Source organism: Cotesia glomerata, linkage group LG10, assembly GCF_020080835.1.
Source record: "Cotesia glomerata isolate CgM1 linkage group LG10, MPM_Cglom_v2.3, whole genome shotgun sequence".
In the NCBI taxonomy this organism is placed as follows: Eukaryota; Metazoa; Arthropoda; class Insecta; order Hymenoptera; family Braconidae; genus Cotesia; species Cotesia glomerata.
In genome coordinates, this window is record NC_058167.1 from 2,537,785 (window position 1) to 2,565,076 (window position 27,292).

At 36.3% G+C, this 27,292-nt stretch overlaps 3 protein-coding genes across 5 annotated transcripts; 1 reads left to right on the plus strand and 2 right to left on the minus strand.

Moving 5' to 3' along the window:
• Positions 1 to 14,336: 14,336 nt before the first annotated feature.
• On the plus strand, positions 14,337 to 16,742 carry LOC123272892. Of its 3 annotated transcripts, XM_044739909.1 has the most exons (5): positions 14,337 to 14,663; positions 14,740 to 15,192; positions 15,262 to 15,582; positions 15,652 to 16,118; positions 16,302 to 16,742. In XM_044739909.1, exons 3-5 carry the CDS (start codon positions 15,333 to 15,335, stop codon positions 16,737 to 16,739), a joined length of 1,155 nt encoding a protein of 384 aa, XP_044595844.1. In that variant the 5' UTR covers positions 14,337 to 14,663; positions 14,740 to 15,192; positions 15,262 to 15,332; the 3' UTR covers positions 16,740 to 16,742. The 3 variants fall into 3 exon arrangements, with proteins under 3 accessions (XP_044595844.1, XP_044595843.1, XP_044595845.1); XM_044739908.1 differs by having other exon boundaries at positions 15,652 to 16,742; XM_044739910.1 differs by lacking the exon at positions 16,302 to 16,742 and having other exon boundaries at positions 15,652 to 16,240.
• A 2,195-nt stretch (positions 16,743 to 18,937) lies between these two features.
• Positions 18,938 to 20,227, minus strand: LOC123272907. Its single transcript, XM_044739928.1, has 3 exons — positions 20,173 to 20,227; positions 20,012 to 20,090; positions 18,938 to 19,790 (listed from the first exon to the last, which is right to left on the minus strand). The coding sequence occupies exons 1-3, from the start codon at positions 20,225 to 20,227 to the stop codon at positions 18,938 to 18,940; spliced, it is 987 nt and encodes a 328-aa protein (XP_044595863.1).
• A 693-nt stretch (positions 20,228 to 20,920) lies between these two features.
• LOC123272908 lies at positions 20,921 to 21,904 on the minus strand. Its single transcript, XM_044739929.1, has 2 exons — positions 21,232 to 21,904; positions 20,921 to 21,099 (listed from the first exon to the last, which is right to left on the minus strand). Exons 1-2 carry the CDS (start codon positions 21,599 to 21,601, stop codon positions 20,921 to 20,923), a joined length of 549 nt encoding a protein of 182 aa, XP_044595864.1. The 5' UTR covers positions 21,602 to 21,904.
• Between the last annotated feature and the right edge of the window lie 5,388 nt (positions 21,905 to 27,292).

A 27,292-nucleotide genomic window follows, 5' to 3' on the forward strand; every position in this document is an offset into this window, starting at 1 on the left:
ATTTTACGGGGACTGTAGTGGGGACTTTCGATTAGTACGCCCGGTGACAAGTCGAAACTACTTGTCAAAAATCGAAAGGTAAGGGAAAGCCCTGACCTACCGTGCGTTAATTAAGTGGTCGATAATGACCCCGGGAAGTTCGATTTTCCCTGTTACAAAATAATGACTAGTGGACTATAAATTAATTAAATTAGCAATTCACACCATATAGAATACATATTTATTATCAATTGCATCAAACAGTCAGTTAAGGTGGTTTAATAATTTTCAAACCTCACAAAACTGTTCTGCTTACGGTAAACACATTCGGTAGTCTGGCGCTCCGTTTACAACGGGATTTTTGAACGGACCTTGGCGCCAGATTCTACCGAATCTGTGGATTTATACTTTACAGCGTGGTTTGCAAAAGCGAAGCCGGTTGACACGTGGTTGAACACTCTGCCGGCACTGAAAAAGCGGTGAAAATAATGCACAAATAACACAACTTATCTGTAACAAACTAAAGCGAATTATTAACAATTAATTTAAGCAAATTAAATTATTAAATAAGCGAAATGCGGTTTATTAACGAAAAGCGAAAGTAAAGAAATACTAATGGCGACTTGATGCAGCGAAAGATAATAATAATAGTTCGTCTTCTTCCTCGTTGACTTGGGGAAGAAGGCCATTGCGCATGTCTAGCGGGAGTGATCAGCCAATAAAGCGGTCGATCCATGGCGTGATCAAGAGGCTGATTTTCCATTGGCGGTTCGATTTTGCGGGAACTAGCGGTGGACAGGTGCGTCTCTTGAATTTGGGAGTCCCCCAGGAGCGAGTTAATCGCTACTGGGCCTTGTTCACCGAACAGATTTCATTATTAATATAATTATATTAACATTATCTAAGATATGCTTTAATAAAAAAAAATTAAATCTTATAATTAAGAAAAACTATATATTAAACTATATAAAAAATATGCATTATAATTTTTTTATAAATAAATTAAAAAATTATTTTTTTTTTTAAATAATATCTATAACAATAGATTTACTTAAAAATTAAAATATTTATTTTTAATTTATAATAATTTGCACTTCTTGAGATTTTATTTTTTGTTACCATGTCAGATCTACTATATCAACTGGAACTTTTTTTTCAGTCGATAATGTCAGTTGATTTTTTTTTTTTGAAAACGTTACGTTGATGAAACCTCACGCTTAGAATCTTTCGCGATATTGAAACATTACATTTAATAATATTTACGCTTTTATTAGTTTTACATTGCAGAAATATAACGTTCTTAACAGTGAATATTCTCTATACATCACGTTTTCCCGAATCAACTATTCGATATATCACACGTTTAAAAAAAATATTTTATATCAAACATAACGTTCAACAAACATTCCGTTTATGATTTCAGTCGTTACAGAGATAGCAGTTTCATAGAAATTCAACGTTTTCGAAGGTATTAATTCGGACTAAGTTGAGGCATCCGAATAAATAACTGAAATAAATAACTTGAAATTAATAAATAAAAAAATAAATATAAAAAATTATAAAACTCAAATCAATAAAAATAACAATATTTGATCAAAATAACAATAAACAAAAATCCAAATTCAAAAATTTTCCCCGTTGATTTTGGTCTATTAAGGAGACCGGGTGGTCTAGCGGTCTAAAATTTAAGCTATTTTAAAAATTTTATTTCTATATGAAGGTAATGACCAATCCTTTCAAATTTTTTAACACTTATTTTATTACTTATGAACTACACAAAAATGAAAATTAAGACAAAAAAAAAATTTTTTTTTAAATTGGAAAAATGGCGCTGAAGTTCCCCTCTCCAAAAAAAAATGTACCTGACAACCTCGCGGGGATAGTCAGGGAAGCTTCCTGTGACCTTCAAACGTCGAGATCTGATGAAAACTCGATTTTTGCAAAACGGGGTGAAAACAATAACTTCCCGATTTTTGAAAATCTTCGATATTCTTAGCGGGAAGTTAAAAATTAGGAAAATGGTTGACCCTGAAGGCCATCCCTGCAACTTCCCGCCAATTCTATACCTAAACACTTGAAATTGCACTTATGACGTTTTAGAGCTCTTCAAGCTCATAAATACAATTTGTATATTATTTTGAGCTCTTCGAGCTCAAAAAAATAGTTTTTGTATGCTTCTGAGCTCTTCGAGCTCAAAAGTTTGATAGACATTTGATAAAACACTATTTTTTTAATTTTCAAATCGCGATAACTTTTGAATGAATGAACCGATTTTCACGCGGTTAGTGGCATTCGACGCAGTTTTTTAAGCTTCATAAAAAATCTTTTAGTTTATATAGACAGAACGGAAAACTTCAGAGTAATTCCGAAAAAACACTTTTTTCGGTTTTCTTTCGTCAACGATAACTCACGAACGAATCAACCGATTTTGGCCGGATTGGTGGCGATCGACGTAGTTTTTTGATGTTAAGAGCTAAATAGTTTTTGGAATTGATTAGTAAAGCCGTTTAAAAGTTATTCCAAAAAAACCACTTTTGAAAAAATTTTTTTTATAGTTTTTTTGCGATTTCTCAAAATCTACCGGTCCGAACCGTTCCAAAGTATATACAAAATCTAAATTTGGTCAAGCCCTTTCAAATGGCACCAACCGCGATCAAATCGGTCAAGCCGTTCAAAAGTTATAAGAGGGTCACACACACACACACACACACACACACACACACACACACACACACACACACACACACACACACACACACACACACACACACACACACACACACACATTAAAATTCGTAAGGTCTTACGTAGCAGAACACAAATTGCGTCGGTGACTCTGGCAGCAACGGTAGCGCAGAAAGTGGTAGGAGAACACGGTAAGATTAGGATCGGCTGGACCAATTGTCGTATTAGAACAGTACTAAGACCAGTCCGATGTTATAAATGCTGGCATTTTGGACACCGTGCGGTTCAGTGCACAAGTAAAGTCGACCGCTCCAAACTTTGCATTAAATGTGGAGAAGAGGGACACAAAATCGCCGAATGTAATAAGCCTGCTAAATGCGCACTGTGTGCGGATCAATCCGGTACAGAGAATAACGCCCATCATGCCGGCACAAGCAGATGCCCAGTATACCAAGAGGCACTCAAGAAGATAACTGATAAACGAAAATGAGAATACTGCAGCTAAACATCAATCACTGTGAAGCGGCACATGATTTGCTCATGCAGACAGTACGTGAACAGAAGCTTGACCTTGTGCTTATATCGGAACCGTATAAACACCTCGGCGGCCAACCATGGGAAACTGACTGCACCAAAAAAGCTGTCATATGGTCCTGTCGCAAGCTCCCCTTCCAGAGTGTCGTTAACAATGGCAGCGCCGGCTTTGTAGCAGCATCGGTAGATGGCATCCGCTTTTACAGCTGCTACACACCACCTAGCCTCACTATTGTTGAATTCATGGACTTTCTGGATCGACTGACGGAGGACGCGAAGCAGTACTACCCAGTGGCAATAGCTGGAGACTTCAACGCCTGGGCAGTGGAATGGGGCAGCAAACACACCAACGCTCGAGGTAAAGAACTACTGGAAGCTTTTTCTACGTTAGATGTAGTATTGTTAAACAGCGGCGATGCGCCGACGTACACTAAAGGAGACGCAAGTTCTATTGTGGATCTTACTTTTGTCATCAGCAGCCTCATCAGAGGAAACTACGACTGGAAGGTGATGGAGATCTACACGGCCAGCGATCACAATGCGATTCTCTGGGAAGTATCAAAGGACCAGAATCCTAGAAGACCGGCTAAGAAACTTGACATCGTTGGGTGGAAGGTGAAATCCTTTGACCCAGGTGCTCTAGTAGCTGCCCTAAATAGTGAACCGCTTACTACTGGATCTGCAGAAGAAATGACCAAGGACTTGATGAAGAGAGTGACCCAGGCTTGCGACACCTGCATGCCTCGTAAACGGGGCATGAACCAAAGACCTTCGGTGCACTGGTGGAACGAACACATCAGCTTCCTACGGAAAGAGTGTCTCAAGAAAAGAAGAATATCTCAGCGTGGTTATCGGCGGCCTGACTCAGCGGAACTAGTCGCAGAATACAAGAAAGCTCGTCGAGACTTAAACAAAGCCATCAAGGATAGCAAGAAGAACTGCTGGAAAGAGCTAATCAACGAGGTGGACAAAGACTTGTGGGGCAGACCTTACAAGGTAGTCATGGCAAACTTGAAATACCAGCCAATGCCGTCTCCCTACGTGTCCTCAACTCCTACAGAAGATCGTGACTGCACTGTTTCCACGACAGCGCGTTTTCAACTACCTGTTGACACAAGACGAACTGAATGATATCCCACCTGTGACGAAAGAAGAACTGATGGAAGCTTGTAACCGCGTCGGGAATAATAAAGCGCCGGGATTGGACGGAATCCCTAATATTGCCTTGAAAACATCTATTAAAGCAGCGCCAGCGTTATTCCTCGATGTCTACAACATCTGCTTGAAGGAAGGGATTTTTCCTCGGAAGTGGAAACAACAACGGCTGGTACTACTTCCTAAAGGAAAAAAGCCACCGGAAGAACCGTCATCTTATCGTCCACTCTGCATGTTGGATACAGCCGGTAAGATACTCGAACGTATAATCCACCAAAGGATAGAAGCAGTTGTCGATCTACTATTAGCAGACAATCAGTACGGATTTCGAAAAGGACGATCAACCCTGGACGCAATCAACCTGGTTGTCGGTATAGCCAAAGACGCAATCGCCGGTACCAGATGGAAGGGTGGAACGAAGAAATATTGTCTGGTGGCAACCCTAGACATCAAAAATGCCTTTAACTCCGCCAACTGGGATTGCATCATGCAAGCCCTTCAAGAGATGAACGTATCAGGATACCTACGAAGGATAGTCGCTAGCTACTTCACAGATAGAGTCCTGAGATATGACACGAAGAATGGTCCAAAGGAGTATGATGTTACTGGAGGTGTACCGCAGGGTTCTGTTCTCGGTCCACTTCTCTGGAATGTCATGTACAACGGATTGCTGAGACTGAAACTACCAAGAAACGTCAAACTGGTAGCGTACGCGGACGACGTAGCCGTAGTAATAGTCGCCAAGCATCTTGATGAGATAAAACATATGTTCGCTATCACCTTTGAGCGAATTAACCAGTGGATGGACACAGTAAATTTACAACTGGCTAAACAGAAGACCGAGGCTGTACTTATCACTAGCAGAAAAGTGGTGGAAACGATCAACCTAAACGTCGGAGACCAAGAAATCACATCCCAACCATTCATTCGATATCTGGGAGTGATGCTCGATGCCCGACTTAACTTTAAACAGCCAGTTGAACACGTGAACACCAAAGCATCAGCAGTAGTAGCCAACCTAGTACGATTGATGCCCAACATCGGTGGCCCGAAGCAGACAAGGAGGTCATTGCTATCATCAGTAGTTACATCGGTCCTCACATATGGTATATCCATTTGGGCCGACGCACTTGAGATCCAAGAATCATGGAGGAAAGCATGTCCAGTTTACCGACTGAGCGCGCTAAGAGTAGCCAGCGCCTTTCGAACAATATCAGAGGAAGCAGTGTGTGTCATTTCCGGAACTTTGCCGCTCAGAGTCCTAGCTGAGGAAAGGCGTAACCTTTACCAACGAAAGAGGACAACCGCACAAAGTGCCGAGGAACTCAGAGCTAAAGAACGGCAGAACAGCATCGCGCGATGGCAATCGCAGTGGGACGCCGCGACAACAGGGAGATGGACACACCGTCTCATACCAAGGATTGACGTTTGGCTTAACCGGAATCACGGCGAGGCCAACTACTATCTGACCCAGATGTTGTCAGGACACGGCTGTTTCCGGGAGTACCTTTATCGCTTTAAGCACGATGATTGCCCAGAGTGTCCGTCTTGCCCAAGAGTTGCTGAAAATGCGGAGCACGTTTTCTTTGAGTGCCCTCGTTTTAACCCACAGCGTGATGAGTTAGAGAAGATCCTGAACAAGAAAATCACACCAGAGTCAATAGTAGAAGAAATGCTGTCATCCGAAGCTGCCTGGAATGCCACAAGCACGTTTACTACCGAAGTGCTTACAGAGCTGCGTTCCATTGAAAGAAAAAGGGCAAATGACAGAAACTAGAAGGAAGGAAAAATAACACCTTAGCCACCAGAAGGAATAGCAGTAGCTAGATCCTCCCCTCACGAAGTAATGCCTGACGGCGGTTTCCATGAGGGATTAGAGGAAAGAAGAAAAGGGGTTTAGGGTTTAGTGGGTAGGGGCGTTAGCGTCGAGTTTTAGTATGACGCTGCGTCGAGTCGCCACATATCCAGGCCGAACAGCTATGCCTGGAATCCGTAAGAAGGATTCCCCCCCCTAAGATAAAAAACACACACACACACACACACACACTCACATACACACACACGCACATACGGACATACATACAGATACCATCGCGGGAATAGTCAGGGAAGCTTTTTAGGACCTCGAAACGAAAATTGTCGAGTCGAAAAGTGGCGAACAAACAACTTTTTTCGGGGCCGAATGGACTAATTATTATAATATTTAACGCAATATCCGGCAAAAAATATTAAAATATTCCTTAAAAACTATGATATGTATGCCAGGGGCCTTATAGACACAAGATGACATGTAAATGACCTTTACTAGGTGTAATTATGTGATTTAACGCGATATTCTGTCAAATTTCTATGAATATCCTATAAGAATCAGAATATTTTAGAGGGAACTTATGGACTTAAGGAAATTACAAAGCGATAGTGAACTGCAATTACTATAAGATTTAACGCGATCTCCTGGAAAACATCTGAAAGTATCTTTTATAAACTAAAATATTTATGCGAGGGGCCTTACCAATACAAGATGATATAGAGATAACCTCGACCAGTCATAATTATGTGTTTTAACGTTATTTCCGGACGAATATCTGAAAATATCCTATAAGAATCGAAACATTTTAGAGAGGGACCTTATAAGCTCATCTCAATTTCATAGAGACCGTGACGTCATATTTATAGAATTCAACGCAATATCCTGTAAGACATCTTAAAATATATATTATAAACTGACATTTATACGAGAGGCCTTAAGTTACAAGATGACCTGAGAGGGACCGGTACTAGGCGTAATCATGTGTTTAAACGCGATATCCTGCCAAATATCTAAGAATATCTCCCATAAGAAGTAAAGTATTTTCGAGAAGGGGCTTATAGACTCAACCTGATTTCGTAGGGACCGTGACATATAATATTTATTAAATTTAACATGATATCCTGTGAAAAATCTGAAAATAATCCTTAAAAACTAAGATATTTGTGTGAGGGGTCTTATGATTACAAGATGATGTAGAAATGGACTTCACCAGTCGTAATTATGTGTTGTAACGCAATATCCTGTAAAACATCTGTAAATATCTTATGAGAACCAAGATATTCGTGCGAGGAGCTTCATGGGCTTAAAGTAACTACACAGTGACCGTGACCGTACTTATGGGTTTCAACGCGATATCCTGTCAAATATCTGTAAATATCTCATATGAATCAAAATATTCCTGAGAGGGGCCTTATCGGCTCGAGCTGATCTCATAGGGACCATGACATGTCAATATTATATGATTTAACGTGATATCCTGTAAAAAATCTGTAAATATCTTATAAGAACTAAGATATTCATGCGAGGGGCCTTATGGGCTCAAGCTGATTTCATAGGGACCATGACATGTCATATTTATAAAATTCAACGCGATATCCTGTAAATTTTCAAAAAATATCTTATCAGAATCAAAATATTTAAGAGAGTGGCCTTATAGGCTAAAGTTGATCTCATAGAGACCGTGACATGTCATCATTATAATAGACTAGTCAACAAGTTCAAAAACGTGTTAAATAGAAATGAACCTCCTAAAAATATGTGCGATAGCTCATTCAATTCAGAATGACGTCTAGAAAAATGTGTTTTAAGGGTATATTAGCACATAAAAAATTGCGGTTGTTATTAACAAAATATGATAAAAAAAAAAGGTATTTAGTTTTTCGTTAATAACTTTTAAAATAATGATATTTAAGGAATTTTGAAGAAAGATCCTAAAAGAGGGGGAAATTTCCAATAAAAAAGTCCTGACTTTCGGAACTCTATCTATATTAATTATAATTTTTTTTTAACGCTGGAAATAGGGCTCCGCGAGGGCGTTACGACATAGGCGCGCCGTCTAAAAAGCCGGTATATCACCTAAAATAATTTTTTTTTAATATTAAATAACAATTTAAAAATTTAAATAAATTATGGTGTATTCTAGACACTTGAACGAAACAAACCTCGGTGGAAAAAAATTTTTTTGTTGATTTTTCAAAAAGTTACACCATTGTTAATTAACTAATTTTTTTCCAATCTCTGTTTTTATAAATTACGGCATAAAAGTTTAAATAATTGGTCTATCAATTTTTCGATTCGTGGAGCTCTTCTTATTTAGGTACTTAATGAAGTTATGCAAAAAAAATTTATTAAAGTTTATTATTTTGTTAATTATAATTTTTTTAAATGAACTAAAAATGAAATTTCTGAAAAATGTTATCAAAAAAACTTTTTTTTGGTAATATCTTATTATTGCTGTTTTTGCATCTAATATAGGTATTAATTAACATTGGAAAAAAAATTTTTGTCATTTGTTAAGGAATTGTTTATAAAGAAATAGACTATTTTGGAATTAAAAAAAAATTTTTTTTATCTCATTGCATAGGTGAAATGATGATTTTAAAAAAAAAAATTTTTTCTTAAATAAATTTTTTTATTGTTTATAATCGTTTTTTTTTATATTTCAATTGTTTAAATAATTAGTTAAGAAATTATTTTATTCTTAAAAATCATCATTGAACCTTTTCAATGGAAAAACAGAGAAATAAATTTTTTTGTAAATAATTTAATTGTTTATTAACTTAACAATTTGTTATAAACAAATAACATTAAACATTATATTTTTTTTCGAAAACTTCAAAAAATTACAAAAACAACCATACATAACAAAGTATAGAAAAAATTTTTTTTTTATTTTTTACAGCACTTTTAAATATTATATAAAAATGAAATTACAGCCGTTACATAATTTGTGAAGTTATAAATTGTTATAACTTTTAAAGTAATAGATACGGTAAAGAACATTCAGGTCATTTTTGTAAAGGATTTATTTATCTTTAAAATGAATTCAAAATTGATTCTGTAACTATTATTTATTAGTTTTTATGAGCATTTATTTATAAACATTTTTAATTTTTTTTACATTTTTAGAAATTCCATAGCTTATTATTTAAACAATTCAAACAATTGAAAAATAAAAAAAAACGATTATAAACAATAAAAAAAATTTATTTAAGAAAAAATTTTTTTTTTAAAAATCATCATTTCACCTATGCAATAAGATAGTAAAAAAAATTTTTTTTTAAATCCTAAAATAGTCTATTTGTAAATAAACAATTTCTTAACAAATGACGTAAAAAATTTTTTTCCAATGTTAATTAATACCAGATGCAAAAATAGCAATAAGAAGATATTACAAAAAAAAATTTTTTTGATAACATTTTTTAGAAATTTCATTTTTAGTTAATTTAAAAAAATTATAATTTACAAAATAATAAACTTTAATAAATTTTTTTTGCATAACTTTATAAATTACCTAAATAAGAAGAGCTTCACGGAGCGAAAAATTTATAGACCAATTATTTAAACTTTTATGCCGTAATTTATAAAAACAGAGATTGGAAAAAAATTAGTTAATTAACAATGGTGTAACTTTTTAAAAAATCGACAAAAAAATTTTTTTTCACCGAGGTTTTTTTCGTTCAAGTGTCTAGATTACACCATAATTTATTCAAATTTTTAGATTGTTATTCAATATTAAAAAAAATTATTTTAGGTGATATACCGGCTTTTTAGACGGCGCGCCTATGCCGTAACGCCCTCGCGGAGCCCTATTTCCAGCGTTAAAAAAAATTATAAATAATATAGATAGAGTTCCGGGAGTAAGGACTTTTTTATTAGAAATTCCCCCCTCTTTTAGGATCTTTCTTCAAAATTCCTTAAATATCATTATTTTAAAAGTTATTAACGAAAAAAAATATCTTTTTTTTTTTATCTTATTTTGTTAATAACAATCGCAATTTTTTATGTGCTAATATACCCTTAAAAAACATTTTTCTAGACATTATTCCGAATCAAATGAGCTATCGCACATATTTTTAGGAGCTTTATTTCTATTTAACACGTTTTTGAACTTGTTGACTAGACTATAAAATTCGACGCGATATCCTGTAAAATATCTTGAAATATTCTGAAAAATCAATATATTTGAAAGAGGGGCCTTATGAATTCAAGGTGATGACAAAGTGACCTTGACCTGCCATTATTATATGATTTAACGCGACATCCTGTAAAATATCTGCAAATATCCAAAAAAATCAATATATTTTAGAGAGGACCCTTATGGGCTCAAGGTGATTACAAAGTGACCTTAACCTGCCATTATTATATGATTTAACGTAATATCCTGGAAAAAATCTGTAAAAATCTTATAAGAACCAAGATATTCATGCGAGGGGCCTTATAAGCTTAAGCTGATTTCATAGGGACCATCACATGTCGTTATTATAAAATTCAACGCGATATGCTGTTAATTTTCTAAAAAAATCTCATAAGAATCAAAATATTTAAGAGAGGGGCCTCATAGGCTTAACTTGTTCTCATAGAGACTTTGACATGTCATTATAATAAAATTCAACGCGATATCCTGTAAAATATCTGAAAATATTCCAAAAAATCAATATATTTGAGAGAGGGGTCTTATGGACTCAAGGTAATTACAAAGTGACCTTGACCTACCATTATTATATGATTTAACGCGATATCCTGTAAAAAATATGTAAATATCTTATAAGAACCAAGATATTCATGCGAGGGGCATGAGCTCAAGCTGATTTCATAGGGACCATGGCATGTCATGTTTATTAAATTCAATGCGAAATCCTGTAAAATATCTAGAAATATTCCAAAAAATCAATATATTTAAGAGAGGGGCCTTGTGGACTTATGAATTCAAGGTGATGACAAAGTGACCTTGACCTGCCATTATTATATGATTTAACGCGACATCCTGTAAAATATCTGCAAATATCCAAAAAAATCAATATATTTCAGAGAGGACCCTTATGGGCTCAAGGCGATGACAAAGTGACCTTGACCTGCCATTATTATATGATTTAACGTAATATCCTGAAAAAAATCTGTAAAAATCTTATAAGAACCAAGATATTCATGCGAGGGGCCTTATAAGCTCAAGCTGATTTCATAGGGACCATGACATGTCATTATTGTAAAATTCAACGCGATATGCTGTTAATTTTCTAAAAAAATTTCATAAGAATCAAAATATTTAAGAGAGGGGCCTTATAGGCTTAACTTGTTCTCATAGAGACTTTGACCTGCCATTATTATATGATTTAACGCGATATCCTGTAAAAAATCTGTAAATTTCTCATATGAATCAAAATATTCCTAAGAGGGGCCTTATGGACCCAAGGTGATTACCTAGTGACCGTGACCTGCCATTAGTATACGATTTAATGCGATATCCTGTAAAAAATCTGAATACATTCTTTAAAAACTAAGATATTTATGCGAGGGGCCTTATGGACACAAGATGGCATAGAAATGACCCCCCACCAGGCGTAATTATGTGTTTAAACGCAATACCCTGTCAAATATCTGAAAATATCCGATAAGAATCAAAATATTTCAGAGAGGGGCCTTATGGGTCCATCGTGATTTCATAGTGACCTCAACTTGCCTTTATTATAAGGTTTACCTCTACATTCTGTAGAAAATCTGAAAATATTTCTTGAGAACTGTGGTATTCATGCGAGGGGCCTTATGGGCCCAATGTGACTCAGAAGTCAATATAACTCGTTCTTATTTAAAGTTTCAGAGCAATATTTGTCGTAATATTCCAAAATTTACGCTACGAACCCGACTATTTCTGTAAAGGGTCTTACGGGCCCAAAATTATTTTAAAGTCACCTTTACCTTTTATCATTATGAGTATCAATAAGCGATATCCTATCAATAATGAACAAAATTCTTTAAGACTTTAGATACTTATAGAAGGGGCCTTATGGACCTGAGTAGTATTTGTATATATATTTCAGCCCTTCAGTAATTATTTAAATCCTGTACAGTATATATAGCTAATAAATTCCCTAAGAGCTCATATATTTGGATATTGGTCCCTACTCGGGAGTATCCGGAGTCTTACACCATCGTTTTTGTCGCCCGGTATGATCTGGATATTAATTCCGTTCAATTCTCCTTACTTCTCTAATCTTACTTACACTGCCATCTATTGATTTGCATTGAAGTCTACATTACCATTATTGTATGTCGATAATAAGTTATTTCGGTATTTTGGTCTTCGGGAAAATAAACCTCACCCGCGTTAACAATGAAAATTTCTCATTTTCAATAGATAGTTTTTATGGACTCGAAGTTTTGTTGGAATCTTTTATTTATAATGTAGAAATCATCTCGAATAGGACCTTACGAAATTCCTCCCCCACATAGGAGTGCGGGAGTGATAATTGTTAAAAAATTCATATTCTTCAAATACAGTTCCTACAAATATAAAATTTGATAGAATCTCAAGAGAAATAGGCAAATACCGAGATGGCCTCCAAGGTCAATGGATTCAAATATTTTTCTTTCTTAATAGTGATATTTTCTTACAACAATCGTCTCTTTGGCAGCGGACTAAGAATTTTACATACATTTTATTTTTGCTGATCACATAACCGATGAATTGTTCTTATTACGGGATCGCGAAAATATAAGAGATTAAAAGTCTTGCATTTTCTAAACACATGAGATATAGAAAAAAAATTCGGCTACTCATTTTAAGAAAATTCGTAAAAAACAAGTACAAATAATTTTCTATGTATAATTGATGTTACGGGGGAAATTTTAATTAACGGCGAAATTCGTTGCAATTTAAGCTAAGCAGATTTCAACTTCACTTATGAGATCTACAATTACTTTAACTAAAACTATCAATGCTCATTTCAAATTTTTTAACTTCGTGTCAATTAATATTCATTTTTGGAACAAAGCCACGGGACTGTTATAGTGATTACACATTGAAAATTACAATGAATTTTAGCTAGAATAATCACATGGATAAAAGATACAGGCCAATTTGATGGAATTTAGAATCTGTGCAAATCAAAACAATACTCCAATTACATTTCAAGTCTAGATCTAAAAATATAATTCTATAAAGCGCCCAGCGGAGCGGGCGAGTAACAGCTAGTTTTTTATATTTCGAATAAAATTGTATTTTTCCTGAAAAATTCCCCAAAAAGATGATTATACCCAAAAATTAACTTAGATCGTATAGAGGCACGTGTTGTTTTGAATTAAAACTTAATTAAAATATGGTGTATTCCATGCCAAATCGACCACTTTTGAACTCGACCCCTTTAAATTTTGCTGAAACATTTCCATTCTTTTCTACCCTTTGAAAAACACTTTTGAGAATTTTTTCAAATTTTTTTGGCCAACCCAAAAAAAGTTATGAATTTTTCAAAAAAACGGCTTTTTTATTTTCAAATAGCCATAACTTTTTTAGGCATCTACTTTTGGGGACCTTTTTTTTTTTTAAAATTTTTGTTTTTAAATGAACTTTTTGAAAAAATATATCAGAAAATTAAATATCATCAATTCTTCAAAATAATCGGCTTTTTTTGACCAAAACCGTTATTTTTTGGAAGTTCGACAGTTTTTTTTTTTTTTCTCAAAAAAAACTTCAATTAATATGACAACTTTTCCCATCCATCTCGGAGTGGCTCGGATTTTTAATTTTTTTTTATTAAATTAAAAAAAATTTTTAAAATTTTAAAAAATGGAAAAAATTTTTTTTTTTCTAAGTTATTTCTATAATAAAATAAATGTAATTTAAATGTTTTGTGGTATAATATCCTTAATTTATAAGCTTATAAAACGATAGTAAATACTAAGATTCAAATTTGAACATATCAGTAATATCTAGGGTATGACAATTATGGACTTATCTATAGTCAGTATAGTAAAAAACTATACGCTAGTATGTTTCGATTCATAAGTAAGGCTGTCACGCTCATATCCAAACATAACCTGTTAACCTTTTGTGTGATGTAGTGAGAGATTTTTGTCATTCCATTTTTTAAATAAGAGAATTATTGTTATAGTTGATTTGACCTTGTTTGAAAAGATAATTATCTTACTTCTACTCATCTACAGTGATTGAAATAATTTCATCGAGACATAATGGCATCAAAAATATTTTTCGATCGTTGTTGTAATCCATTTGATTTAGAATCACATTTTAAAAAAAAAAGTTTACGTCCAGCGACTGACATCATGAAAGTCACGTTGGGATTAAGTGATAATTATTTATTATGCAGTTCGTGTCGAAACAAAGCTTTAAAATTGGTAAAGGAACAAACAAATACTAGTAATGATACTACCGTTGATGCAAGTGATCATGAAGATGATTCTAGTGATAACAATGAGAACAGTGATGGTGCTGACAGTGATAGTAACACAACTGCCACAGATCTCCCGTTGTCCTCATCATTCCGTAAGTTTTTTTTAAATTATTTATACATTACTTGAATGCATTTTTAGCAGCTATACGATTCATTGTTTTTTTTAAGGTTCCTTGTCGTTTAATAGTGAACCCAAAGATTCACAATCAAGCTCGGCATCCCAAGTTAGTGCTGCAACTCAATTACCCAGTATAAACGATGCATTGCGACTATTAAATCAATCGCCAATTCCTTCAAAAAAATTGAATGATTATCAATTTTTGAGTAATAAAATAAATCAGACGTCTGACAGCTTGAAAAAAATTTTGCTCTCAACTGCTGACGAAGGATCAATTGATGACGATGGTGAAAATTTTCGTTCATTAATTGAAAAGCTGCACGATAAATTCAATGATAAAGAAACAGAAAAGTCTTTAAAGATACAAATCTTAACCTTGTTACCTGAAAAATGGGGTGAAAGACGTATTTGTAAAACTATGAATACATCAAGACATTTATCAAGAGTAGCAAAAAAGTTGGTTGAAGAAAAAGGTATACTTTCAACACCTGAAACAAAATTAGGTAGGTATAGCGTAAAATCAATGGCTCTAATACATCTGAAGATTGATTCACTTAACATTTTTTTTATAGGGACGACAATTACTGATCAAATATTATTGAAAATTGCGAATTTTTACAACGATGATTAGTATAGTGCTTTGATGCCCGGCATGAAAGACTTTGTTTCAGTTCGAAATGATGATGGTAATCGGGTACACGTCCAAAAACGGCTTGTTCTGTCTAATTTAAAAGAACTTTACCAATGTTTCCGTGAAATAAACCCTGCAGAGAAAGTTGGATTTTCGAAATTTGCTTCGTTACGGCCGAAACATTGTGTGTTAGCAGGAGCAAGTGGAACGCATACTATCTGTGTATGTACTATCCATCAAAACTTTAAGTTGATGATGCTTGGTAATTATCCAATTTATTAATAATCATACGTGCCTAGATTTTCAGTTTACTCAATCACTTTTATTTCAGGTGCAAATGTTCATTCTTTAACGAGGAATACAGAAAAGTCGTTGAAACACTATAATGATTGCTTGGACATGATAATATGTGAGACTCCAACAGAAAAATGTTATTTGGGTGGATGTAACAAGTGTCCAGGGGTAGATGAGTTGAGTAACATTTTACTGACATGTTTTGAGAATCAGGAAATCGAGAATGTCACGTACAAGCGTTGGGTATCAAAACCAAGGTGCAGTTTAGAAACTTTTATACAGCCTACAGAAGAATTTATTGAAAACCTTTGTAGTGAATTGAAAGTTCTTCTACCTCACTCATTCATTGCAAAAGAACAAGCTAAGTTTTTAAAAACATTAAAGGAAACACTAAAACCAAATGAATATGTCATTATTTGTGATTTTGCAGAGAATTATGCGTTCGTAGTACAAAATGCAGCATCTGGTTTTCACTGGAATAATGATCAGGCGACAGTTTTTCCGGTAGTTATTTATTATAAAGTAAATGACAAACTTGAACACAGAAGTTTAGTGATTATTTCAGACTGTAATAATCACGATGCTGTTGCTGTTCATGTTTTCATCAAAATAATAACTGATTATGTGAAAAGTCTTCCTGAACGCTGTAACAAGATTTATTACTTTTCTGATGGGGCTCCTCAACAGTTTAAAAACTTTAAAAATTTTGTTAATTTGTACTACCATGAAGATGATTTTGATATTCCTGCTGAATGGCATTTTTTTGCAACTGCCCATGGCAAAGGTCCGTGTGATGGAATTGGTGGTATCCTCAAACGACTTGCAGCAAGAGCAAGTCTCCAGCTTGCGGTAGATAAACAAATAACAACACCTATAGGACTTTACAAATGGACTTCTGATCCGGATAACTTGCCAAATATCATAGTCAAGTTTTCTCCAGAAGAAGACTATAATACAGCATTGAACGACTTGAATGACAGATTTACAAAAACGAAACCAATTGTAGGAACTCAACAACTACATTGTGTAATCCCCGACAAAAATGGTTGTTTGTATGTAAAAAAATTCTCAAACTCTAATGAACATAGAATTTGTAAAATATTGAAACGCCAGAGAGAACATTAATGATTAAATTATTATATTGTTTTTGTAAAATCATTAAAAATTAACAATATTCATTAATAAGCTTAGTATTTACTATCGTTTTATAAGCTTATAAATTAAGGATATTATACCACAAAACATTTAAATTACATTTATTTTATTATAGAAATAACTTAGAAAAAAAAAATTTTTTTCCATTTTTCAAAATTTGACAATTTTTTTTCAATTGAATAAAAAAAATTAAAAAAAAATCCGAGCCACTCCGAGATGGATGGGAAAAGTTGTCATATTAATTGAAGTTTTTTTTGAGAAAAAAAAAAAAAAAAAAAACTGTCGAACTTCCAAAAAATAACGGTTTTGGTCAAAAAAAGCCGATTATTTTGAAGAATTGATGATATTTAATTTTCTGATATATTTTTTCAAAAAGTTCATTTAAAAACAAAAATTTTTAAAAAAAAAAGGTACCCAAAAGTCGATGCCTAAAAAAGTTATGGCTATTTGAAAATAAAAAAGCCGTTTTTTTGAAAAATTCATAACTTTTTTTGGGTTGGCCAAAAAAATTTGAAAAAATTCTCAAAAGTGTTTTTCAAAGAGTAGAAAAGAATGGAAATGTTTCAGCAAAATTTAAAGGGGTCGAGTTCAAAAGTGGTCGATTTGGCATGGAATACCCCATATATTCACCCGAAATCTTTTTAGAAGTAAAATTTTTCTTGAATAAAGGCAAACTATCAGAAAATCCTGCGATTTTACTGAAGGCAGGTACCATCGAACATTTCAAAATAGAACGCAGTAAATGCGATTTGTCAAACGTAACATTATGTGCAACAAGTAAACATGGCTTGGGTGACATTTTTAAAAACATTAAAAAACTCTGGAGAGCTTTTTTTAGCGGCAACGATTCTACTTTTTTAGCGTGAAAGTATAAATCGCCGTTAATATTTTTTAATCCAGTGTTACGTTCTCAGAATTTCGCCTAAAATTATTTTTTTTTGATTACTTTATAAATATTATATTTTAAATAAATATATCTCGTTAAATTCTCCGAATGCACATTGAGAGATGTCCGTTGCTTCGCTGGTGGCTTGATCAGCAGCTTGGTAACGGAAATCTCTCGATAAGGCATCAGCAGAGAGTCACCGCGGCCGCGGATAGTCCAAACACCTTACGTCAGCATGGGACCCGGGCCTCGATGACTCTCTCAGGGAGTAACCTGAGCTGCAAACATGGCTGAAAAACTGTTTATAAAAAACTAATCTGGAGCTAATTCAGTCAGTAGATCCAGAGACTCTCTAGTGTAAAGAGGTCTGCCCTCCGACTTGAATCTCTCCAGATCCTATTATCCGAATAAATACCAACTATACCGAATACATAGTCCACTATACTTATTATGGGGGCGAGCGCTTAACAAGCTGTTCCACCCCAAATAAGAAAACCTTTCGGCGGGAGCGCTAGCCAGCGTTCCGCCAACTTAACCCATCCTGCTGGTCGAGCGCTTATCAGCGTTCACCAGGTTCCAGTCTCTTCGGTGCGAGCGCTAGCCAGCGTTCCGCCAACACCAAATCCTCCAGTTCATGTCTCGAGGAAGGCGATCGCGTCGATCCGGTCGCTCGGTACAACGGGGCCGTCGTCTCTTAGCCCAACCGTTCAGTTTGTCGGCAATTAATAACACAAACCCAGTTGAACCGGAAGTAGAGGTAGTGCGGGCAACGAAACCGTCGTTGCGAATAATCGACGACGCAATACTCGTTGAACCGCGTGTGAAAGTAGTACGAACCGCCGAAGAAGACTCTCCAAAATCACCGCCTCCTTCGTACCAGGGTCAAGAGGGTCAGTCCATTCCAATCAACAACAACCGCCCTGCCTTCTGGACGGACATCACCAGGACTTGGACACTGACTCCCGTTGAGATTCCCGAAGTTCGGCCACCAGGAGGAGTCATCCCGGTCGACGACCCTCGATACGGATACTACTCCGAGGAGTATTTCCAGAAGACCGGCCACGACACGTACCCGCCTTTCGAGGCTAAGTCGTTAGAGAAACGGGGTATTATTTGGGCTGACTTATGGGGCCAATAATGGTGAGTCCCTAAAATATTAGTTAGGTAAAGTAAGCTCATCTGTGACGGCACACCTGGGGTCAATAGATCACCCAATGATGCCAAACCTGAATTTATTCGACAGTTCTTAATTAAATTTTTTCTTTCAATTTAAAAATCGTCCCTACCAATTTAAAGGCGTAATAAAATAAATACTAAAAATTGAGAACGTAACACCAGTATACGCGGAAGCTTTATCATCAATGATTTTTGTAGGATTAATATAGACACTAAATTTTCGCCCTTTACAAGATGCTGCAATTTGAAGAATTTCGTCACTTTTACGGAAACCCGAGGTTTCTAAATAAAAAAAAACTAAATTGCATGTCTCTGGTGACATTTGAATATCTGGACCTTTAATTTGTGATTCGTCAAAGGCTTCAAAATCTTCACCGTCTTGCGACAGACCGCAGTTAGATTTATATTGAACGCCTTCGGAATTTTCATTCTTCTTTCTTAATTTCTCACGTTCTTGAGTTACAAGTACACGACGTTTCTTGGCAACCGGCAGCTTTGCATCTATTGCACGTTTCTTTCGCTTATTATCTGATAGCTCTGCATAAAGCGAAGTGTGTAACCCTGGTGACAACTTTAGTTTTTTTCTAATTCCAACGATACAGGAATCGCCATCACTTTTGGTACACACAGAACTAGCGAGACGATAACTTGATGATTCGCTTTTGCTATAGCAAATGTTTTTTGGCGATTTATGAGCCATTATATTATTGAATGATTCATTAGCTTGGCTCGAAGCAGGAATTGAAAATTTATTTGCACTAGCAGTGTACTTGTCACATACAGCTGATAGTTTATCAAATAAAGTTAGGTTTGTAAGCAAAATTTTTTGTTCCCCAGAGCCACTTCTGCGACAACACCAAGATCCACAATTCTCGTGGTTATCGTACAAATGATTAGGTATATTACCTATAGCTTTTGCTAAATTTTTGCTATCACCTACATTTTGAGCCAATGCATAACTAAAAACATTTTTTTATATGATCAATACTATTTTTTTTTATTTCTTTAAAATTCGACAATTTCCAATTCTAAAATTTTTTTTCAATTGATTTTGATCAGCAAGTTTAAAAATTTTTTTAGGGTTCCCTCGACGAACGGCTGCGATAGTGCAGCTATCTTCATCGCCAATTAGTACTCGTGCTTCAAGATTAGCTTTTTTAAGAACTGTGCTATTGTTTACCAAATATGCTCCTGCAGATGCTTCCATTGATTTGGCACTACCGACGAAGTTTTTCCGGCAATCATGATCTTCTTTTTTCCTGCCCAAGTCACAAAATTTGCATTTTCTTATTCTATTAGCATAATCGAGAATTTTGCCACTCAAGAATCCTATAATAGTACCATAACCATTGAGACTATCGTAGCTCTTTCCATTTCCTCTTTTACTCCATCCCATGTCATAAGATACAATAATACTAACAACTTTTCCGACAGCTGAATCATACGTGGTATTGTTGTTTTCATCTAAATCAACTATTGACGATTTTAATTTGGCATGGTGAGGGTAAATTTCTTCGACGATCTCTTGAGGCCTAGGAAGAGGAAAGGGAGATTAAAATGGGATAATAAGAAATCAGGGATGTAAAGTTTCAATTTTAAATTTCATCAGCATTTATTGATTTAAACATTACATTAAAATAAAAATCAATAATTAATGCTGCTCTGTGTTCAGCAATAAAATAAAAAATAATACAAAGTTTGACGGAGAATTTTAAATCACTGTTATTTGGAATGTATGAGAACAAAAATTATTTTATAAAATATTTACAATTTAGACAAGTAAGAATAGAAATTATTATGAAAGTCTAGACAACAATTAAGTCCAAAAATTATATACAATTCGAAAAAATTCTACATAATTCAAAATAATTATTTACAATTTAAAAAAATTATATTCAATTTAAAAAAATCATCTACAACTCAAAAAAATTATAGACTTCTAAAAACTCTGTTTCGTTGATGACAATAAATCAATTCAAATCATCCTCATATGATCAATAAAAAATTATAAACAAAAAAAAAATTGTTACTCCGTAGCTCTATCAATTTCAATTAAACTTACAATAATTCACACAACTTGTCTATATTTTCATTGATGTTGTCGCTCTTCCTTGGCAGCTCTTTTACAACTCTCCTTAGCAGCTTCTTCGATTGCAGGACCAGCTTCTCTTTCATATCTTTTAAATAATTGTGGCAATATTGTTGGAATATTGGTACATGCCAATATTTTGTTTAATCCAGTGCAGTCATAGTCAGCGTGTATAGCACCTGTAATAAATATATTTATTTTAGTATTTGAACTTTCACATAGAAATTTAACTATTATTGTTTTTAAGTAAATTTAAATTATCAATTTTTTAAAATTAATATTAATTAAATATTAATATTTATTTAACTTACCAAGAACTACACCTGTATTAATGTCTGAGTGATTAGATTTATTATCAGCTGTACGATGAGTTTTACTCATTGGAACTATTGTTATTATATCACATTTAGTGCACTTAACTTTTAAGATTGAATTCAGCCCTAAATTTTGTTCGTGTACAATATTATCAAGACAAAGTATTTCAAAACATTTTACACATTTCAATTTTTCGGCTAACAATTTTAAATCCACCACACGAAAGCCTTCGGATAGGTTAGGTTTATTATTTGTTGACAAATCATTGCCTTTTCTTTTTTTTTGTAAACCATTTTTTATTTTAATTTGTTTATCGAATACTTTTTTTTTAATAAATCTTCCTTTATAACGCATTCGATCACCCATAATTATTTGTTTATTTCAATAACAATAGCCGGTTGTTTACATTTACTGCGCATATGAACTGTAAATAAATTGAGTGGTATTATAGGTATAGGATAAATAAGAATAATAATAACGCGACGTTGCCACAGTTCCATGCAGAATTGAATTTCATAGTATGTGTGTATACGTATAGGGGATGTAGTAGTGAAAGAAGTACAGTCACGTTAAAAATATATTGAACACAGTCATAGTACAGCTAATGTGTTTAAGTATAGTACTAATCCAAAACTTTTTGACTGTAAAGTCGCGGAGGTACTACCTTAAATATTCGTTACTTTACTTACTTATGACCTTGGGTCCTTCGTTATCTATGACTTTTAAATCTCTACTGATGCTTGACAAAAATTCGTGAGAAGACACTTGTCGATTTTTTTCAATTGATTATATAGACTAATACAATTAATAAAACAATTCCAGATATTAAATAATTAAGTTGATTAACTCTTGTTAATTAAAATTCTCTCTAACGAAATCAAAAATGATTATTCACCTCAAGGTCGACTGAATGATTCTCGGGTACGAATCCCCGTGAAAATCATTCAGTACTAAACTAACGGATATTAATAATTATTATTAAATAAATAATTTAGAAGAGAAGTAAACCGAGTATAAGACCGCGGTCTACTTCCCGCTCACGGAGTAAATTTCGGTACCTTGTAATTATGACGATCTAGCTCACTGCCTAAGGTTGAAATCCTGGTAGTATTTCGGCTTCTCCGTCGTCTCGTAACTACTACGGGGACCAACTTCTCTTGTAACTTGTTCTTGATTATTCCATTGTTCCTGCTGCTTAAACTTTTCCGTTGCACACGGTCTGGTGGTTACACCTCTTCTCCCTCGTGCAATGCTCGGCATACGAATTCTAACCCAAAACTACCCCCTCCTTAATCTCTTTCAAGGTTCGAAGATCGAGACGCGCAAGTTCTGCGTCGAACAATGATCGATACTCAATGACTTATCGATACAGGGTACATTTACCCTGTTAAAATTTAACTAACCAGTTTAAATTAATTATGTTTAATTCATGTTTAGTCTGTTTCAGATTTTATTGTGCTTACTCAATAAAATCACCGCTTTCTTTCAGTACCAGTTTGTTTCGACCTCGTGGCAACCGGCTTATCTTTTTGCATCACCGCTGTGCTTAAACTATCCGCATTTTTAATAACAATCTGATAACTATTTAATCTCTAATCAAGTGATATTTGTGTAAATAAATTGAAGGTTCATACTTTTGATAGTATTTTTGTGTTTTTAATTGAGATAATCAGTCTAAACCTGATCCGAGATTTCTCGCTTATTAGTACATTTTACAAATATACTGATAATTGACTATAATTCACAAATTGTAAACAGCACTTCACACGCAGATGATAGAAAGAAAATGGCGCAGATATCACTGGGCATAATCCAAGATTCTCCTGAGTATAATCAAAATTCTACATGATACAATCTCTGTTTATATCCAGTAGAATCTGACGAGGTATAATCTGAGATTTTACTGGGAGAAATGGGAGATTACAATGAGTATAATCCAGATGTAACCAAGTATAATCTGGATTATACTAGCTACTATTTGAAATTTCTTTCCACTACAGATGTCACTGAGTATAATCTGGAATATTATCCAGTGTAATCTTGTTCTTTCCGTGTATGGATCTTAATAAAAAAAATTAGGAAACGGTTGACCCTGAAGGCCATCCCTGCAACTTCCTACTAATTCCATATCCAATCGCTTAAAATTGCACGTATAACGTTTTTGAGCTCTTTGAGCTCAAAAATATAATTTAAGAATTATTTTGAGCTCTCTGAGCTCAAAGAGTTAGATGTTATAAGCTTTCGAAATCTTCGAGCTCAAAAGTCTGATAGGGGTTTAATAAAACGCTATTATTTAAATCTTCAAATTGCAATTACGTTTAAATGAATAAACCAATTTTCACGCGGTTAGCAGCATTCGACGCAGTTTTTCAAATTCTATGATATACTTTTTCAACACAAATTGATCAGACTGGAAATTTCGACGATCGACGTGGTTTCTTGATGTTAAGAGCTGATTAGTTTTTAGAATCTATCGGTAAAGCCGTTTAAAAGTTATTCCAATACAACCACATTTGAAAAACATTTTTTTCGTAGTTTTTTAGAGATTTCTCAAAATCTACCGGTCCAAATCGGTCCAAATTGTATTAAAATCTAAATTTGGTCAAGCCCTTCCGTATGGCGCCAACCGTGATGAAATTGGTCAAGCCGTTCAAAAGTTATAAGAGATTTACATACATGCATCCACACACACACTCACACACACAAACACACACACCGTGTCGGGCTGCTGGGTCCTGCATCGAGCACTTCCCCAGGTGGTGGATAGGGGAATACCCGGCAGTAATGTCAGGTACCGAGGAAATAAAATACTCGGGGTGGACCAAACTTAGCGAACAACGATATAGAAATATCAGAAGATTTTCAAACATCGTCTACAGTACAGAAGATAGATAACTCAGTGCCGGCGAGGGAAGGCGTGCAAACGGGCCTGAACTCGTCGTTATCAAGCGACCGTTACGACAGCGGGGTGGACCCCATGGCTCTGCTGTCTGGAAATGCTACAGGGAGCACGAAAACAGCCCAGATGGAAGAGAACGGACAGCTGAGCAACGTTCCTCCAAAAAGTGGAGGACCTTTTGCTCCTGTCACAAATTAAACCTACCGAGGAAGAATAAACTCTGTACCGACTGTCTCCGGCCAACAGTCACCAATGGAAAGGCTTGGCAGCAAGATCTGAGAGTTAGCCCAGTTTATAAGAGACAAGAATAATCTCCATCATGAGATCAGAAAATTGATAACATCTATCACTACAGCATATAGGTTAGCCAACAAATCACCAGGCATGTCGGCGTCAACGACCCAAACAACTCCGAGTCTGCCCAAAAAACCACAGCCATCTTTGACCACTCCTGGGGAACTACCACAGCAAGGAAAGCACAACAACAAGAAGAGGCCGTTGTCCACGCCCAGTCCTTCCTCAACAATCGAAAAGCCAGCACCGAAAAGGACAGCCCGGGAGGACGCCTGGATCGAGGTGACTCGACAAAACAAGAAAAAGGAAGAACAGGAGCCAGCGGCCCAATTTGCAATAGCCCAAAACCAGCCAAGCAATGGTGGCTCCAAGAAGCCGAGGAGAAAGAGGACAAGAACTAAAGCTGTACTTATCCAGCCAACTGGAGGGCGAACGTACGCTGATCTCATCACGGAAATCAAGGCCAAGGTTAACCTGTCAGAGACTGGAGTAGACATAAAGGCTATCAAACAAACGAAGCGCGGGGGCGTTCTACTAGAAATGGGTCGCAAGACTGAAGACACTACTGCTTTCACGGCTGCGATAAAAACAACAACCGCTAACATCGGTTCAGTCAGAACACTCATACCACAAACAACGATCGAGATCCTTGACTTGGATAGAATTTCTACCGAGAGCGACGTCCGCGAAGCACTCAAACGTGACTTCACCGACAGCCTGGAGATCAAACAGGTAAATTTGACAAAACCTACTCGACGAGGCAACCGGGCAGCCTTCTACGAGTTAGACGAGGCAAGCGTGGTCAAGATCCTTGATAAGGCCCGTATAATGATCGGATGGGTAAACTGCTGCTTTCGCCCAGTTGTAAAAGTAATACGCTGTATCAGATGCCTCGGATACGGGCACGTGACGAACTCCTGTAAGGGGCCTGACCGTAGCAAGTGCTGTTTTGAATGCGGGGGAGAAAGCCACAAAACTGCAAACTGCGTTGAACAGCCAAAGTGCTTCCTCTGTACACCGGACAAAGAAGCTACAGATAGCTTATGTCATGTTCCAGGCTTCGGAGCTTGTAAGGCATTTCGCACCGAACTTGCCGAAGCTACGAGAGGTCAGAAATGACGCGCAGTAAAACACGGGGACCGTAAACTGCGCGCGGAGAAGCCGGGGTTGCGCTTCCTTTGTACTTCTGGACAGAAAGTGTCCAGATGGTTTGCACTTCATATTTCTGGCTTTCGGAGCTTGCAAGGAATTCCCGCACGGCACTTGCCGAAGCCACGAGAGGGCAGAAATGACATGTACTATAAGGCAATCTGAAATGGTTGCACTGGCGCAAAACCTGGCACGCCAACTGTCTTCCAAGGCAGAAATCAGTGCGAACTTTATGCCTGCGAAGACACTATCTAAACATCAGGGTAAAACATGAAGTTTCGCTGATAAGTCCCGGCACGGCAGCTATCTGGATGGTAAACTCGAAAGAGGTACTGTCAACAACAACGAGGAAGCGGAGCAAACTGAAATGCCGGATAGACAGCTTCACCCAGCCAAGTGTGTTTTCCTTAGAATTTGGCAATATGAAGGTATATGGGTAAGCTCGACGACTTGAGGGAATTAGTAATAGCTCGCTGGTGAACAAGCATGCCAAAAGCAGGTGGGAATGAGGGGTTGCTTCGACTTTCTCGTGCCAGAGGCCCGGCAGGCTTTGCTTGTGGAAGCCACAGGCCTCATAATTGCTTGTTTTGCGACTTAACAAGAAGACCGAGGTACAAAAGTCATCGACATCTCGCGCTGGCTTGGCACTCAAGGATAGCCAACATGATGAGGACTGGACTGGCATCGAAAGAATACGTGGTGATCACCGGTATGTTCATTCTGCTGCGTTGGTTGACTTTCGAACAGAAACCACATGGGTCTCTGGCGGAAGTGAAACCGGGAAGCATCCAGAAGGAGCAATAACGTCCTCACACGAATAGTACCGCTTCAGAATAATTCGAGCTCCGGTTGCAGGGGAGACGAGGAAGGAGGCAGTACTAAAATGCATTGAAATTGCTGCCGCTGACGCCTCTATGCCGCGGCTGAAAAACCGGGTTTCTGAAGCCCGGCGTACTGGTGGTCAACAGACATGGCAGAACTCCGCAAAAGTGTCATGAGCTACGTCGCCGCGCCACGGAAACTGCGAACGCTCGCCGAACCCAAAACTTATATTCGAAAAGAGGCCTCGGCAGGCCAGGCAGCTAAACTGGGCATAAAAGCAAGTAAGCGAAGTTATGGAAGAGATCTGCACAACGATATAACAATGACATCTGTGGGGTGGAATCACCAAATTATTCGCCAAACGACTTGGAAGGCTTCACCAGAGGCACCAAAGTCTCTCCCTGCCTTGATGGACGGCATTGTAGCGGAGCTTTCCCCAAACTTCGGTAAGCTTTGGTTGCTGTTATTTCATAACAGTTTGGCAATCCATGGTTGCCGCCGAACTTAGGCATTTCCCACTGGGTTTTGCTTCTAAGTAAGCCCGAGAAGCGGTGAGCTAAACTTCGGTAAGCCTTTGGTTACCAGATTATTTCGTACTAAATTAGGCAATCCATGAGCATGCCGAACTTAGGCATTGCCACAGTTTTGTCTAAATGAGCGAGCTCGGAGAATCAAACCGGCAACTGGTTACCGTTATTTCGTCACTAATTAGGCAATCCATTATATGCCGAGCAGGCGGTGCAGCTAATACGGGAATTACATCAGGTGTGGAATTCTTTTGGCATACGGTGTTCGGCTTGCCTAATTAAAACAAATAAGATCCCGGATTGCCAGACTGGCTAAGTTCGGAAAGCCAACTTCACCCCGAGCGATTTTTCGGCATGCCTCACTAA